This window comes from Myiozetetes cayanensis, unplaced genomic scaffold, assembly GCF_022539395.1.
Source record: "Myiozetetes cayanensis isolate MyiCay16 unplaced genomic scaffold, myiCay2020 scf14, whole genome shotgun sequence".
Taxonomy (NCBI): Eukaryota; Metazoa; Chordata; class Aves; order Passeriformes; family Tyrannidae; genus Myiozetetes; species Myiozetetes cayanensis.
In genome coordinates this window covers 10830769-10845332 of record NW_026087048.1, presented here as the reverse complement: position 1 = coordinate 10845332, position 14564 = coordinate 10830769, and the positions used below count along the sequence as shown (strand labels likewise).

The window sequence follows — 14564 nt, the reverse complement described above, 5'->3', positions numbered from 1 at the left end:
TGTGTGCTCACCACAAGCTTTCCTTGGGTTCTGCACGGGTTTAGAGAAAAAATTGACTTCTAAAGTGCTCAGCTAATGTAGCATATTTCATTGCTCAGTAAGGTGTTCTTTGGCTTACAATTTGCAGACTTCATTATTCCTTTTACCACATCTGATAACACTGAACTATGGTCTAAAATATAACTTTGGTGTGGGTTTTTTTCTGTTTGTATTTACTCAATGATTATTGTAGGAGGTATGAAAGACTTTTATTCTTCTCAGGGTCAGCTACCCGTGAGTGAAGCTTTTGCCTTTCAAACGGGTCATTTTATTATTTTTCTTTTCCATTGATGTCTAATTTGATAGGCACAGCAGGACTGAAATAATACTTTTTGTGACTTGAAATTTCTAGGTATTTCATAACTTCTAAATTAAATTGTGCAACTTCTAAATTAAATTCTGTAACTTGAGAAGCTAAACATTTCTAAGTGGTTCATCTGCCTGATGTAAGATTTTTTAAAAAAGAAATATACATATAGCACTTTCTTTAAAGTTTTTGGAAAGCATCCTGATTTTTCTGGGTTGGTGGTAGCTTTTCCTCCTGCTCTTGTGACTCTCTGTATCATGCAGTCCTGGTATCATCACAGTCCCTTTGCATTGTCAAACCCTTACCATAAAATCTTTGATTTGCTTTTAATTTATGTCTCTGAATTGACACTTATATTTTATGTTGGCTGTTTCAGTTGTGTGACATAGCTGCAGGAGAGCACATCTGGGCAGCTTTGCTTACACCTCTACCTGTCAACTGGCCATTCAAAAAGATGTTTTGAACCTGGAAGCAGATCACAGAATCATAGAACGCTTTGTGTTGGAGGAGACCTCAAAGATCACCCAGTTGCAACTCCCCTGCTGTGGGCAGGGACACTTTCCAGTGGACCAGGTTGCTCAAAGCCCCATCCAGCCTTGAACACTTCCAGGGATGGGGTATCCACAACTTCTCTGGGCAGTCTGTACAGTGTGTGTCGACCAGTGCTGGTTGCAGAGCCTCCTCTCCCCCTTTCTTGCTCTGCTTTTTTCCCATGCAAAGCACAGTTTCAGGGGTACCAGCCACCTGGCCCTTCTGTGCTTTCATCCTTCTGGGGAAACTCTGAGTGGTAGGGAACGGTAGAAAATCGTATTATTTGAAAATGAAGGCGCAGCAAGAGGGAAATAAGTTGAGCTATTTCTAAGAAAGCAAATGAAAGCATCAACACAGAAGTCCGAAGTCAGGGAGGGGATGGAGGCAAGTGAGGATCTTCCTCTGGTGACTTTAATTCACACTTTTTACTAAATGTAAATGGAAGCTTAGGAAAAAGTCTGCTTGGAATACATAGTAAATGATGTTGCCAGGATACTTCCTGATCGTGTTAATTAAACTGTCCCACAGATTGGGCTTAATTACTGCATAATTTGCATATTGGAAATGATGGTACGCATTACTAAAGAAAGTTCTTATTCTGTTAGCAGAAAGAACATTGTACATGAATTAATTTCCAGGGGAAGGAGTCTCTAGACTCATATAATGATGTATCTTGAAAATAAAGTTAAGATTTCTGGTAATGAACTGACATATATCTCATTCCTTTTTGCAAGATTACATTTTATTGTTGTTCCACTAAGTTCCTTGGAGACCTCATCCACCAGCTTTCCTCTTTTTGGCTATTTCTTTAATTACAAGGACCACTGTTGCTTTCAAGGTTGCTGCTGCTGAAGCAGATATTAGTTAACATGTGTAAAGGGGCAAAATATTTGTTCTGAGGCCCAAGTTTGATACTGTATGTGCATTGCTGGTGATGCACTTCACCCTCCTCCCAAGTTAAACTCACTATTAGGATATCAGCTTCTCCTTGTCTTGCTTTTTGTTTGTTTTAACTTCTGACACGTCTCTGGCATCCTGCCTGTGAAGGCCTGAGGACAAATGGAGAAATGTAGAAATACCTGTCTGCCCTCCAGATTTGAGGTCAGGTGTTGCTGGTGGCTGCCCTACTTGGAGGTCTTGGGCATCTCAGGTGCCTGGTGGGGTGGGGAGTGTATGTGTGCTTTCCTAATGCTTAAAAAAAGAGGATTTTGCATCTGCATTTCTGCCAGGGTGATTTTATAGCTCCTGACCCTGCTGTTGCTTTGAGTTCAATGATGCTCCCACAGCCTGTTTAACTGCAGGACCATGATAGTGCTTGGAAAAAAAAAGACAAAACATCAGAATTCCTGCATGAACTAAGACAAGATAAAAACTGAGTTTTTTTGGGAAAAAATCCTCTGAACTCAACAATTTCCCAGTTTAGACTGCTAATTGCTCCGGATTGTATTGTTGCTAGGATATGTATTTCTGATGTGACTTCTACTTTTTAATTCTTTTTTACTCTGTTTTTGAACAGGTGATCATAAACAGCACGATCACACCCAACATGACCTTCACTAAGACGTCGCAGAAGTTTGGGCAGTGGGCAGACAGCAGAGCCAACACTGTGTTTGGGCTGGGCTTTCCCTCAGAGCAGCAGCTGACAAAGGTACCAGGGCTCACTGAATTTCTGCAAAGGCTGTCTCGTTTCTTATTAGTGAAGAGTTGCCTAAACCCATCTGCTGACCTGGGTGTTTCTGCAAGTCCTCTTCAGCAGAGCAAGTCGCTCCTCTGCTATAATTACCCACTGTCTGTGGGTGGTGGCAGTGGCAGGGGTTGAGTAGCCAGGAAGGGCTCATGCCAGGCTTGCTGACAAAGCTACCTCTGCATTAATACAAAACCCCTGGCCGTGAGTTTGGTATTAATGAAACACTTCCCTGGACCAGGGACTGGCCACTACAGCAGGCTTGTAAAGTCTAGAGCTGCCTCTTGCTATGAATAGCCAGCAGTTTAAAATACATCCTCTGTCACTGGATTAGTGGTCTTGACAGGTGCTTATGAGGCAGCTGAGATGATTGTTTGTTCATCTAGTAAAAAGCCCTACTTATCTAACACATAGTTGACACCTGAAACATGTTATTTGGCACTGGGCTTTGTAAGGTAACTCAACACTGTGTCCTTGGGCATGGCACACAGTCTCTCATGTTGCTGTCCTCTCCTAAGAAAAGGATCATGAGAACAAGATGTTTCTTTTGTGTCTAAATCAGCAAAGACAGAACATAGCAATAGAATGACTTTCCCATCAAGTGAATTGTTATAGGAATTTATTTTAGTTAGTCTGTCTTACTGAGTTTTTGCAATGTCTAGAGAATTGCAGTTTTTTTCGAAGTATTTCTTAAAGGAAAGCATATTTTACTTTTTGTGTTAAATTATTTTTGTACTTGGGATGTCCACAAAGGTGCTGTGGCACCACTGGTCACATGTAAAGCTTGTTTAAAATGAGGTGCTGGTGATGGTTACATTTTATGAAGCTTACCTAGGTGTAGAGGACTGCTCATTTCATCTGTGCATGTTCTCCACTACTGGGACAAAGAGGTGTTCATAGGAGTTAATAAGTAGTGTGGGAATATGGGAGGATTAAAGTGGACCTAGGGGAATAGTTTGCTTTGAGTAAGAGATAAGCATGATCCAGTGCAACCTTTGGACGCTGAATGAAAGGATTAGCACCAATGGATAGTAATTTTTAATCCTGGATTACTGAAATTACATGTCTGCAACATGACACGTGACCACAGGGTACCTGAGTGTGGGCTGGGGCTAAACCTGCACCGTGAACTGTGGGGCTGGTGATGCTGAGCCTGGATCAGGACAAGAGAGGTTTATAATACAATAAGGCACAAGGTACATTTGGAGATCCTTGCATCCTAATCAGAGAGGTTTTGCCATGTTCTCCAAAACTGTTCAAACACATCCTTAGATGAAATGTATTGCTGGTATCAGAAAGCAGCTCTTCAGTGTCCATGTGTCCAGAGTAGACCCAATGTGAAAAGCATGTTGTATGGGCACAGGGGCCTCAGCACCAGCTGTGTTTCTCTCCAGGTCATTTTGCACATCTATTTGCACTGCATGATCTGCTGAAGAGCCCACTGCCCATGATATAGCCTTCTACTTGCATGAAAAGCTTTCCAAATGAGCAGAAAGACTTCTTCTGGTCAGAATGTTGAGAGGGAGGTTAAGGGGAGAACTTCTGAAAACAGCTTGAGATGATCTTTAAAAAAAAAAAAAGCAAACCCCAAAACAAGCCAAACCAAAACAAAAACCCAAAACAACAGAACCCCCAGAACTCTGACAGTTTTTTACCTAAGTGGAAAAAATAAGAAAACCTGATTTATTACTACCATGCAAAGCAATAGGATAAAGGTACTCCTTATCATCCATGCTTCTTGTTTAATTATTGAACCATTAGTGAGAAAGATCAGAGCTGGTGGCAAGATTACAGATGTATAAGTGTATTGGGAATAGTAAAATCAAGTTTCATTTTATGTTAATATCGTTATACTCTTATAAAAGATATAAATTAAAGCTTGCCTGTTTTACGGGAAATAATTGAGGTGCTTAGTCAGGAATTGGAAGGGCACACTAAAACTCCACTAAACCAGAGATCAATAGCCCTGGCTTAAAATAAATATAAATAAATAAAGGTGAAAAATATCTGCTGAAAACAATGAATAATAATGAGACAGGAGAAGAGGTTAGCATGCCTAAAAATGCCTGCATTTTTAACTATATTACTTGGCCTAATAAGAGATAATGCCTCATTCTAATGCCTTGCTTCTCTTGAGATACTTAAAGCATTAATCCATACCTATAGGGAAAAGCAGTTCAAATTAAACATGAGCCATTAATGAAAACTGCATTCCGTGACCCAGTAACCTAATTACCATTCACATTGATTGGGAGAATCCCAGGGCTTAAAGTTGATGTCCTATTTGGGGTCCTTTTCCCCTCTTGCAGAACTTGCTGACCCTCCTTTTCTCCCTTCCTACTCTGTGCCTCAGAAGGGTCTCAAGACATTATTCAAACATTGCTACAGCCAAAGGGAAACAGGAATCAAAAGAAATTAATGGGGTGTCTGGGTGTGAAAAGGCAGGGCTGGTGCTCCAAAGGTAGTGCTGTATTTTGCACCTGAAGTGGTTAAGGAAGTCGTTATCTGAGAAGCTGCAGTTAGTCAAGGTCACAGGGACAAAGATTTATACAGGTGAGAAACCCAGCAAACCCAGGCTTTGCACATCATAAAACAACTGCATCCAGCACCTGGGAAGCACTGGGCTTTATTTGTATGCACACATGCACATTATGTGTGGGGGGGTCACTGTGCTGCAGGGAAGCAAGCTCGGGGCAAAGCCTGCCCCTGCCTCCAGCACACGATGCAGCCCTTGCTCCAGCATCAGACACACTGGCTGGCATAGAGCAAATTACTGACCACTTTCTGGGGTAAATAGTCTTGTTCTCTGTCAATCTGCCCCTGCTGAGGGCTTACCTAGAGAAAACCCGGGGAGAAGCGTGTGCGTTGTGGGTCATGGCACAGCAGTGCTCCCCAACGGGGACGTCAGGTCACCCAGCCTTCTGAAAACCAAGAGGGAGATGAAATATTTATGAGCCTGCTTTGGGTGGGAGCAGCTGTTTCATCCAGCACTGGCACAATTTGTCAGTAGGAGACATAAAATATAATGCCAGATCAGGACCCTAAAATTTACACATACAAAATCACGCTTTTTAATGTACAAAATGCTAAGGAGGTCTATTTGAATATATACATATATATTTCACCTTGTGACAAGCCGGCTACAGATTTGAACAGCCTTTAAATAATCTGTACCATGCACAGTAGCATCCTTGAGTCCCCATTAAATTTCACTGGCCAAGCTTCCTAATCAAGCAGTGCTCATGGGCTGCAGCCACTTGACTAAAAGGCTTCACAAGTGCTGGTAACAGCACATCTTTTCCATATTGCAGCTTAGTCTCACAGCTTCCTGGGGCATGGGAAGACATGTCCTATAATCCATGATAGATTATTGGGGGGTGTTCAGTTGCTGTTTCTCCTACTCTCATCTTTTATTTTCTGCTAATTTTGGGGAACTTTGTCTGACCAACAGCAAACATGGAGGAAAGTAAAGATGGAAGGAGAAGGACCATGATGAATTTTTGAGTTGATTTTGTTTATTTATACTTTCATTGCCCTTTGTGACCACACTTACCAAGCTTTCATTTACTGAACAGAAGACTCTTTCACCTTTTAACTAGGAATTTCACATTTAAAAACCATTCTTTTTGTTGCAATGTTTTAATAGCTCAAAGTCCACTTAGATCTTGGAGGTGGAATGTGATTTTGCAGTACCAATTATTTGTCAATTATTTATGTTTGGGACAGAAAAAATCAGTTGTTAGGGAAAAAGCAGCTCTCTGGTTTCTGACAGTGATTAGACCCTGTGGCTGTGCCGACACTCGCCGACAGCCTCGGGATCTGGGAGGCTCCAGAAACGCCTGCTGTGCTCCTGTAAAAATTAGAGTTGGTAGTGCTGCACAAGTGGGGGCTGTCACTGCTGCCTTGCTGCGCTCAGGAGAGCGATCAAGTGAAAGGCTTTAGTTTCATAACAAACCGAGTGATCCTCTGTAGCTTTCAAAAATAGACTATTGTAAAATCAAGCAGGTATTAATTAGCTAAGAAACTGCATCAAAACTCTTTATGGACTGACTGTTTCCAAGCATGAGAGGTAACCAAAACCCAGAGTTAGTCTTTCACCTCCATTTCTGTTACAGCCATCTTTATGTCTTTAACAACAATAAGAAGGAAGGGTAATATTTTGACACTTAAAGCCAAAGATCTGTTACTAAGATAGTGAAAAAAATCAGTTATTTGTACTTGTTTCTAAAAGCAAATGTGTTAAATACTTCTGTTGGTGTTTCAGACATGACTGAAGTCATATTCAATGAGATTATTATTGGTTTAGTATTGAAGATTACTTTGCTTGTTCATATGCAGTTTTTTATTATGGAAATGTAGAAAAAAATGCCCTTTTCATCTCAGCTCACGTAATATTTCACAGCAGTCTCCTGTGTGCTTTATGAAGATAGCTGCAAAAACAAAATTTGATAGATCACTCCCAATTCTTTTTGTCTTTTCACATTTCATATCATCCATCAAGAACCCCCATAAATTTTTCATACATCAGATGAAAAGATTTATTGTAGAAAGAGAGAGATTTATTATAAAAGACAGACTCAAACCAGCCTAATGCTATATTGAAGAAACCCAAATATAGAACTTACTATTGATATAATATTTTAGAAATAATCAGCTGGTTATAGCTGTTTTGTCACAGCAGGAGATACATTTTGTGTAAAGCTGGAGTTAAATGACTTAAGGCACAAATGTAATGTGCTTGTTCGTAACGATCTGTAAAGTGCTACAAAGGTAATCAAGTCGTTTGTGTGTGCACATGCCATCAGATGGCAACTGCTGCCGCCCAAGAGCACACGAGAGCTTTGCATATGCAGTGTCAGCTGTTGTAAAGAAAGCAGCTGGATTCCAGAGCTCCATCTTCATTCACAGGCATCCTCACAAACCGTAGAGTACACCCAAAGTTTCACTCAGCCTTTACAGTGTGCTCGTCCATGGGATTTAACACTGATATGTGTGTGTGGTTTTTGGAAATTACCATTTGTGTGTATTACACGAAACATTGGTGCCTCCACATATAAATCCAGATTTCTTTTAGACCAAATGGAGAAGATTTGTTTTGTCAGTATTTACAGTCCCATTATTTTACTGACAGAGAGCAAATACGTGCTGTGAATCTAAAAGTTAGAGGATAAGATCAGTAATGGGTAACGATTCTTCCTATTCCTCAACTATAAAATTTGATGTGTTTTTGCATGCTTTTATTTATAGTTGTTTCATAAGTATCCTGAATTATCCAAGGATATAATGGCAATCCTTTCATTCATAAACTGTGTAATAAATACATCTATTTATATTTTTACTTTTAATATGTCCTACCTTTCTAGCATTTCAGGTTTCTCAGAACACAGGCAAGTGAGACCAAGCTGCTGTAGCTGAAAGACAAAGTTACCCATTCTTATACTGGATACCTCTTAATTTAAAAAATAAATTATGTATTACACCTCTTTTTTTCCCCATCTTTGTAATCCTCCTTTTAAAACTTTAAACACTGTTTAGGGTGTTTGAAGCCCTGCAGCCCTGACTGGCTGTGATGATAATTGTATTTCAAAAGTGCCTGGCTGGCTTTGGAGGAGATGTCCTACAACAACAACTTACAGAGGTTGGGATTTGTACTTTTCCATCTTTATCTTTCCTTTCCCTCACCTTCCCCATTTTGATATAACCCTCTTACAGGAAGCATTCAAGCCTTTCTCTGAAGTCTTCTGCATTAATTTTTGCCAGTAATAAGAAAATTAGACCAGAAAAGCTGTGTTTTCATAGAACTCCATCATGCATTCAAATCTACCTTCTCATTTTTCCTGTGTCTTGATAATCCCTTGCTTGCATTCTGCAGATGAGCTTATTTGCATTCTTTAATTTAATTGACTTGCTGTTCGGAATGGGAGACACTGATAATATTTTTATCCAAACATATGTCTTTTATACTTTCATCTTTAATAGGCCATCAGCACCAAGTGAAACAGGCAGGAAATAAACCAGGAGACGCTAAAAGCTCCTTTTCCTCCATGGGTTTTAATGTGGTCAACCAGAGCTACAGAGGTATCCCTCTCTTAGAAGCACCTCCATTCCTTTTGAAAGACCCTCCCTGCCAAACAATTAAGATGCTTTTTTATTCCAGAAAATTTAAATTAATAGAATTAGTTGTTCACTTTTGAAGATCTATGAACCATAGAGAGAGAGTAATCTCAATGATTTAATAGATAAATCAAGTTAATATCTTTCATGCTTTTTCCAGTTTGCAGAGAAGTTCCAAGAAGTAAAAGAGGCTGCCAAACTAGCAAGAGACAGATCTCAAGAAAAAATTGAGACCTCAAGCAATCATTCCCAGGTTTGTAATTTAGCTTTAATACCTATACACATACAGGATAAATAATTTAAAGTTAAATTCCTAATGAACTGTGCCAGCTTCTGGCAACCAGCCTAAAGTCTATAAAATGGAGATTGCTGAAGTTAATTGTCAGATGCTGGACATTAGCATTTTCAGAGGAATGTTTTTCATCCTTCTATGCCCTTTGCTTTCATTTATATCTAATTTTTTTCAGCAGTTCTTGAACTGTTATAACTTTTTTAATAACAGGGGAAGCTATACATCCTTTGATTTGTAATGTTACCCATAGTTTGAGAGTCTGAGTCATTGGAAAGCAAGTGTAGTGCTTCAGCAGACAGTAAATGAGTTTCACCCAGATCCTTCTTTTTGTCATCTGTCTAATCCACTTTTGTAGGTGTTTGGTTTGCCAGTGGAGAGCCTGACTTTGTGGCCATAGTGTTTCCCTGCATAGGTGTGGCTGATGGGAAGCTGTGGGAACAGAGGCAGTGCTTTAGTGAGTGGCTGGAAGAAGCTTGTGTTTTATATCTGTACAATACACTTTTCTAGGAAGCACACCTTGTATCACCAAGTGCCTCTGTGTCCAGGGAGATCTGGTTTCTTACAGATTGAAGGAGTTGAGTGTTGTCCCAGTCTCTCTATGTGGTTGACTGTATTTTCATGTGCATTTCATCTGGTGGGAGTGAACCCTGCTCAGCAGGTGTTCTTGGCGTGGGCCAGTGTTTGGAGGAAGGCTAGGCAGATTTTGATGAGAGAGGAATTCAGATTCATGATCAGAAAAAACCTGCTGAATAGTTTTAGTCTTGAAACTACCCTCCTTTGTGGGGTCCACAAATATCAACCTGAGTGACTGATTTTGTATACTTATTTTATTGAAGCTTTTGTCATGGTCTTTGTAGTTCACTTTGTTGATGATCAGCACCAAGCACTGTGTGAATAGTATCTGTTCAAAGGAGCAGTATTTGTTTGTGTGACAGTTTGGGCTTTGCATGCTTCCAGGTGCACTGTATTGTTTCATTATCTTAAAAGAAACCCAAACAACCCCTAGAAAAGCCTTATCAGGGAAAAAAATAACCTTTAAAATTTTTTTGAACACTTTAAACGTCCATTTGTGTATCATTCTAATTTTTTCATTCTTTTTAAACAGACCAGCTTTGCAGCCAAGATGAAAAGGGTATGTGTGTGTTACCACTGTTCTGCCAGGAGAGCCGAGGTCTCAGCCAAGTGGTGTGGGATCAAGATTGCAAAGAAATTGGTGTTGTGGTCTTGCAGGAGATGCAGGAGACACCCAGTGTTCGTTTGTGTGTTGTGCTGCAGGAGTCTGGACGTGAAACACCATCCTCCACTCGAGCTTCTAGTGTGAACGGCACAGACGACGAGAAGGCATCGCATGGTGGCCCTGCTGAGGCACATCTCAAGTCTGAGAATGATAAATTAAAAATTGCTCTAGCCCAAAGGTGAAGTTCCCTTGAACCTAAATTGCACTGGAATAGTGTGCTGTAATTATCTGATGGCTAATGATATTAACAGAAATTATTCAAATGTAATTGCATTACATTTGACATTAAAATGGTGCGGCGGAATGGATGAATGAGCAGATTTTAGCAAGTTCCTCCTGGTATCCAGTTGAGAGATATTTACCATTTCACTTATTCCTGATCTAGTTTGTGAATAAATAAGCTCTCTTTTATTCTGCTGATGCCAACTATTATAACCATCTTTTTTCATGAAGTTTTAGAACTACACAAATAACATTAAAGTCATAGGGGAGCAATTGCTGCTGCTAACATGTGAAGGCAACCTTTCTTCCTCTTTGAGTTTGCCACACTTACTTTGATGAAAATAGATATGGATATTTAAAATCATAAAAGGGAATGAACTCAACTATAAAAAGTTGAAGTGAGAAATGTATTTTAATCAGGCTGCCTGGAAGTCTTAGGGGGATGTTTCTGAACTGGACAGAGCCCCTTGAAGTCACATTTTTTTGCTATTTGCTTCGATAAATAATTTGAAAATGCTGAGAAGAGTAATTTGCAGCTGTAGTGAAAATACAGGCGTTGCAATATGCAAAGTTATGACATTAAAATAGAATAATCCTCTACTGGGATCTTACCTTGTCTGCCTCGTGCATGTGAATATACCTGTGAATGGAAAAGAAATCTAACAGGATCAAGCTACTCTTAAAAAGGCATTAAAAAAATAGAGCAGCATCATAAGCAGCGTTACCCAGTGAGCAATTCCAAAGTGTCATATATTATATTTGAAGTACATCATCTCTCTTTATTGACATTTTAATAGCGTAAACTATTTCAAACCATAATGTTTTCTTGTTCCCCCTGCTGAAGACACCTCTACAGGCAGGCAGCAACTAGCACAGAGGGAGTTTCAAAGCCTTCTTCCCATTCACCCTCTAATCTTGTGCTGCAGCTTGAGTCTTTGGGGAATGAGTAGTTTAATTCTGCAGCATTATGTAACACTTTTATAGTTAAGACTCAGCATTAAATAAAAAATTCAAATATAGATCATGTCAGTGCCCTAAAATCCTCCATTCTGAATTTTACTGTACCATCTGCAGATGTGCAGAGTGGCTTTATTGCAGGGGTACCAGGTCCCCAGCCTGTGCTGCAGCAGAGGCAAGGCAAGGCACAGCCACACAGCTCGGGAGGTGACAGGGACCGTGCACTGCACTGGGCTGAGACCCCTGTGTGCAGATGGTGGGGATCCCAGCTGGACTCTGCAGCCTCCTCTGACAGCAGGGCTTTTCTTCCAGACACACAGGTGCAGGAGTTGGTAGATCCCTTTGTTTTGGCAGAGACAGTCAAATTAAGGCTTATGTTCTCCTTAGGCTTGCCTTGTCTAAAAGCAATTACATACATCTGAGTGTTCTTCATCTTATTGCAACAAAGTAATGGCCAACACACCGTGGTGGGTGAGTGTGCAGACAAGGTAAAGAATAACGATTCACCGGATTAGAAGGTGAAACCACCTCATGGCATCCTGTTTTTCTCAGTTCAACCAATGTGAAGAAGTGGGAGACGGAGCTGCAGACGCTGCGGGAGAGCAACGCCCGGCTGTCCACAGCACTGCAGGAGTCTGCAGCCAGCATCGAGCACTGGAAGAAGCAGTTCTCAGCCTGCAAGGAGGAGAACGACCAACTGAGGAGCAAGGTGAGGAGCATACCCACAGGAGAGCCATCCTTTCCACTTAGCTGCTCCTGCCATTGCTCTTTCTCTTGGATTTCTGCAGCTTTGTCGTTGTGTGTGTTAGGAAGTGGATTTTTTCTTTGAAAGGGAGGTGGATGAGGAATTAAGGCAGCTGCTTCTCTCTGTATGCAGCAGGCAGGGAGGTTCAAAGGACTGGGGATCATCAGGAAGACTGGTGCTGCTCCATCATGTGAAGCTCACTGCCTCGAGAGACTTAGCATCAGCAGGCATTGCTGGATGGGATCATAAACCAGAAAGATTTTAAAAGTGGGGTTACTGTTGCATATCCCTGTCTAAGCTCACTGAAATACTGCTAGATATGAATGAGTAGAAGGCATGGTTATGACCTAGGATACCCGTAGGAAACCAAGCTGGGAACCACTCAGTATTAGAAGCCAAACCCTACAGCATGCAGAGGAATGAGGATTTGAGTTATTTCCTCAGCACTGTGGGCTGTGAGCTGAGTCCTCCAGCACTAACACCTGGCACATCCAGAAACCTGCTAAGAGGCATTGTTTAAAGCCTTTTCCCTGACATTACTGAGCATATTTCTCAGTAGTGTTAAGATGGAGGGTTAGCAATAATTACAACAGAGAACAACTCAGAGGTTTAAATTTAAGAATTCTTAGTTTAGAGTAGTCATTGGTACCATCCCTCAGATAATACTGTGTTTTCTGCAACAGCTCCACATGGGGCTGGCACCAGCCTGGGCACAGGAGAGCCTGGGTTCCATGAGCACTGCTTGCAGGGATAACTTCACTCTGTTCATCCTAAATATTTTGGAAAAGCTGCATCCTTTTCCTTCTTGCTTAGGTGGATCACTGGGACATTTGAATTAGAGATCAGATCATATCAGTCTGGTGAGGATATTTTTTGTTTAGTGTTTACTTTCAAAGAAGGAAGACATTTCATGTCTTTTTTTGTGTCAGTAGGCTGCAAGTAGTATTTCGGTGTTGGAGGTGGTTTGGGTTGTTTGTTGGCACTGAAAATCCATGTGGAACAACCTTTTTCCTGAGGCAGATACTCACCTGTCTATTCACATGTGTTCTAAGTGTGCACCGTGGTAATGCAGAGACCAAACCAGAGCCTTAGTAACTGATGTCACATTAACAAATTAATATTAGTCATTACATTATTTGGGTTTCTATATTCAGTCTCTTGTGGACAAGGGAGAAGTGAGGGAATGGAACAGTATATTATAAGAAAATGGCATAATTTGCAGTGTAGTTATTTGCTTTCTTATACTGTTGCAGACAAAAGTTGTTCTTATTAAAATTAACTGATGAAACCTGATGCATCCCAGTAGTACGAGATATGAAGACATTATTAGAATGCTACAGCTGCCTTGCTACAGCTGCAAAGTCATCGTGCTAGTGACTAGCCAGACTGCAGCAGTGCTGTCTGTATAATGTGCCATCTTTTTCTACAGAGGGAGGTTTTCTGAGCTTTTCCCCCAAGTAGGTTCCCTGCTCAACACTCACACTGCACCACTGCGGCGCCCTGGGAAGTTCCTTCTCCTTTGTTAAATAGGTCAGAATTTTTTGCATATTGCTCTACCTTCAAATGAGTGAAGTTATAATCCCAAAGCAACACGAAGCTGAGAATTAAAGTACATACTTTAATGAGCTGGCCCATTGGCCTGTGGGAAGTGCATCTCCTGGGAGCTGAGTCCAGAGCTGGCAGGAGGAGGCACGGGGAGAGCAAAGCACATCCCTGGGCGAGAGAACAAAGTGTCTCATGTTACTCTGAACTGGTTCTTCCCTTGAAGTTTTGATGTTCTTCCCTTGTACACCAGCTAGAATAATAAGTAACCCCTAAGGAGGCAAAGCTGGGAGTGATAGAGAGATTTCTTCTCCTTGCTGGGTTAAGAAAACCCATCCCTTGTAGTCTTGTGTTGGTTTCATAGAAGTGAAGTGCAGATTTTATCCCCAGCTCCACTTATTTTAGGAACTCAGTGTTTTGTGCATTCCTGAGTATTCATATGAGAGACTGTGACAAAGAATAAATACAGACCCAGGGCTTCCTAGTGGATGTGTAAATTGGCTCTTTTTAAGGAAAGAAGTGATAATTTGGTTAATCAAATGCTGAGATTTGGGAAACAGATCCAATGCCCATTTCATCATGCCCCAGATTTTCAGAAAATTGAAAAATTTCACCTAATGTCTGACATTTCTTAAAGATTGAAGAACTGGAGGAACAGTGCAATGAAATAAATAAAGAGAAGGAAAGAAATGCGCAGCTGAGTAGACGTCTCCAAGAACTGGAAACAGAACTTCAGGACAAAGAGCTGGTGAGTGTCCTGAACACGGAAATAGCATTTTCATGTTTGCGTGGGTCTGTCTGCTTCTCTCTTGATGTGTAGATTTATGGAGTGGCTCACCTACAACCATAAGCAGCCTGGTGTTTCTGGGTGTTGCCTGTTTCTAGGTTTTCCAT

At 40.9% G+C, this 14564-nt stretch overlaps 1 protein-coding gene across 4 annotated transcripts in view; it reads left to right on the top strand.

Annotated features, from left to right (window-relative positions):
* The window catches only part of HOMER2 (homer scaffold protein 2), a 63212-nt gene that overhangs the window by 37845 nt on the left and 10803 nt on the right, over nt 1-14564 (top strand). For 2 of the 4 annotated variants that reach the window (XM_050309595.1, XM_050309598.1), the window contains 6 exons: nt 2394-2525; nt 8836-8928; nt 10073-10099; nt 10198-10382; nt 11936-12092; nt 14308-14418. In XM_050309595.1, coding sequence (XP_050165552.1) covers nt 2394-2525; nt 8836-8928; nt 10073-10099; nt 10198-10382; nt 11936-12092; nt 14308-14418 — 705 coding nt within the window. The remainder of the gene's footprint in view (nt 1-2393; nt 2526-8835; nt 8929-10072; nt 10100-10197; nt 10383-11935; nt 12093-14307; nt 14419-14564) is intronic. The other 2 variants (XM_050309596.1, XM_050309597.1) reach the window with 2 other exon arrangements.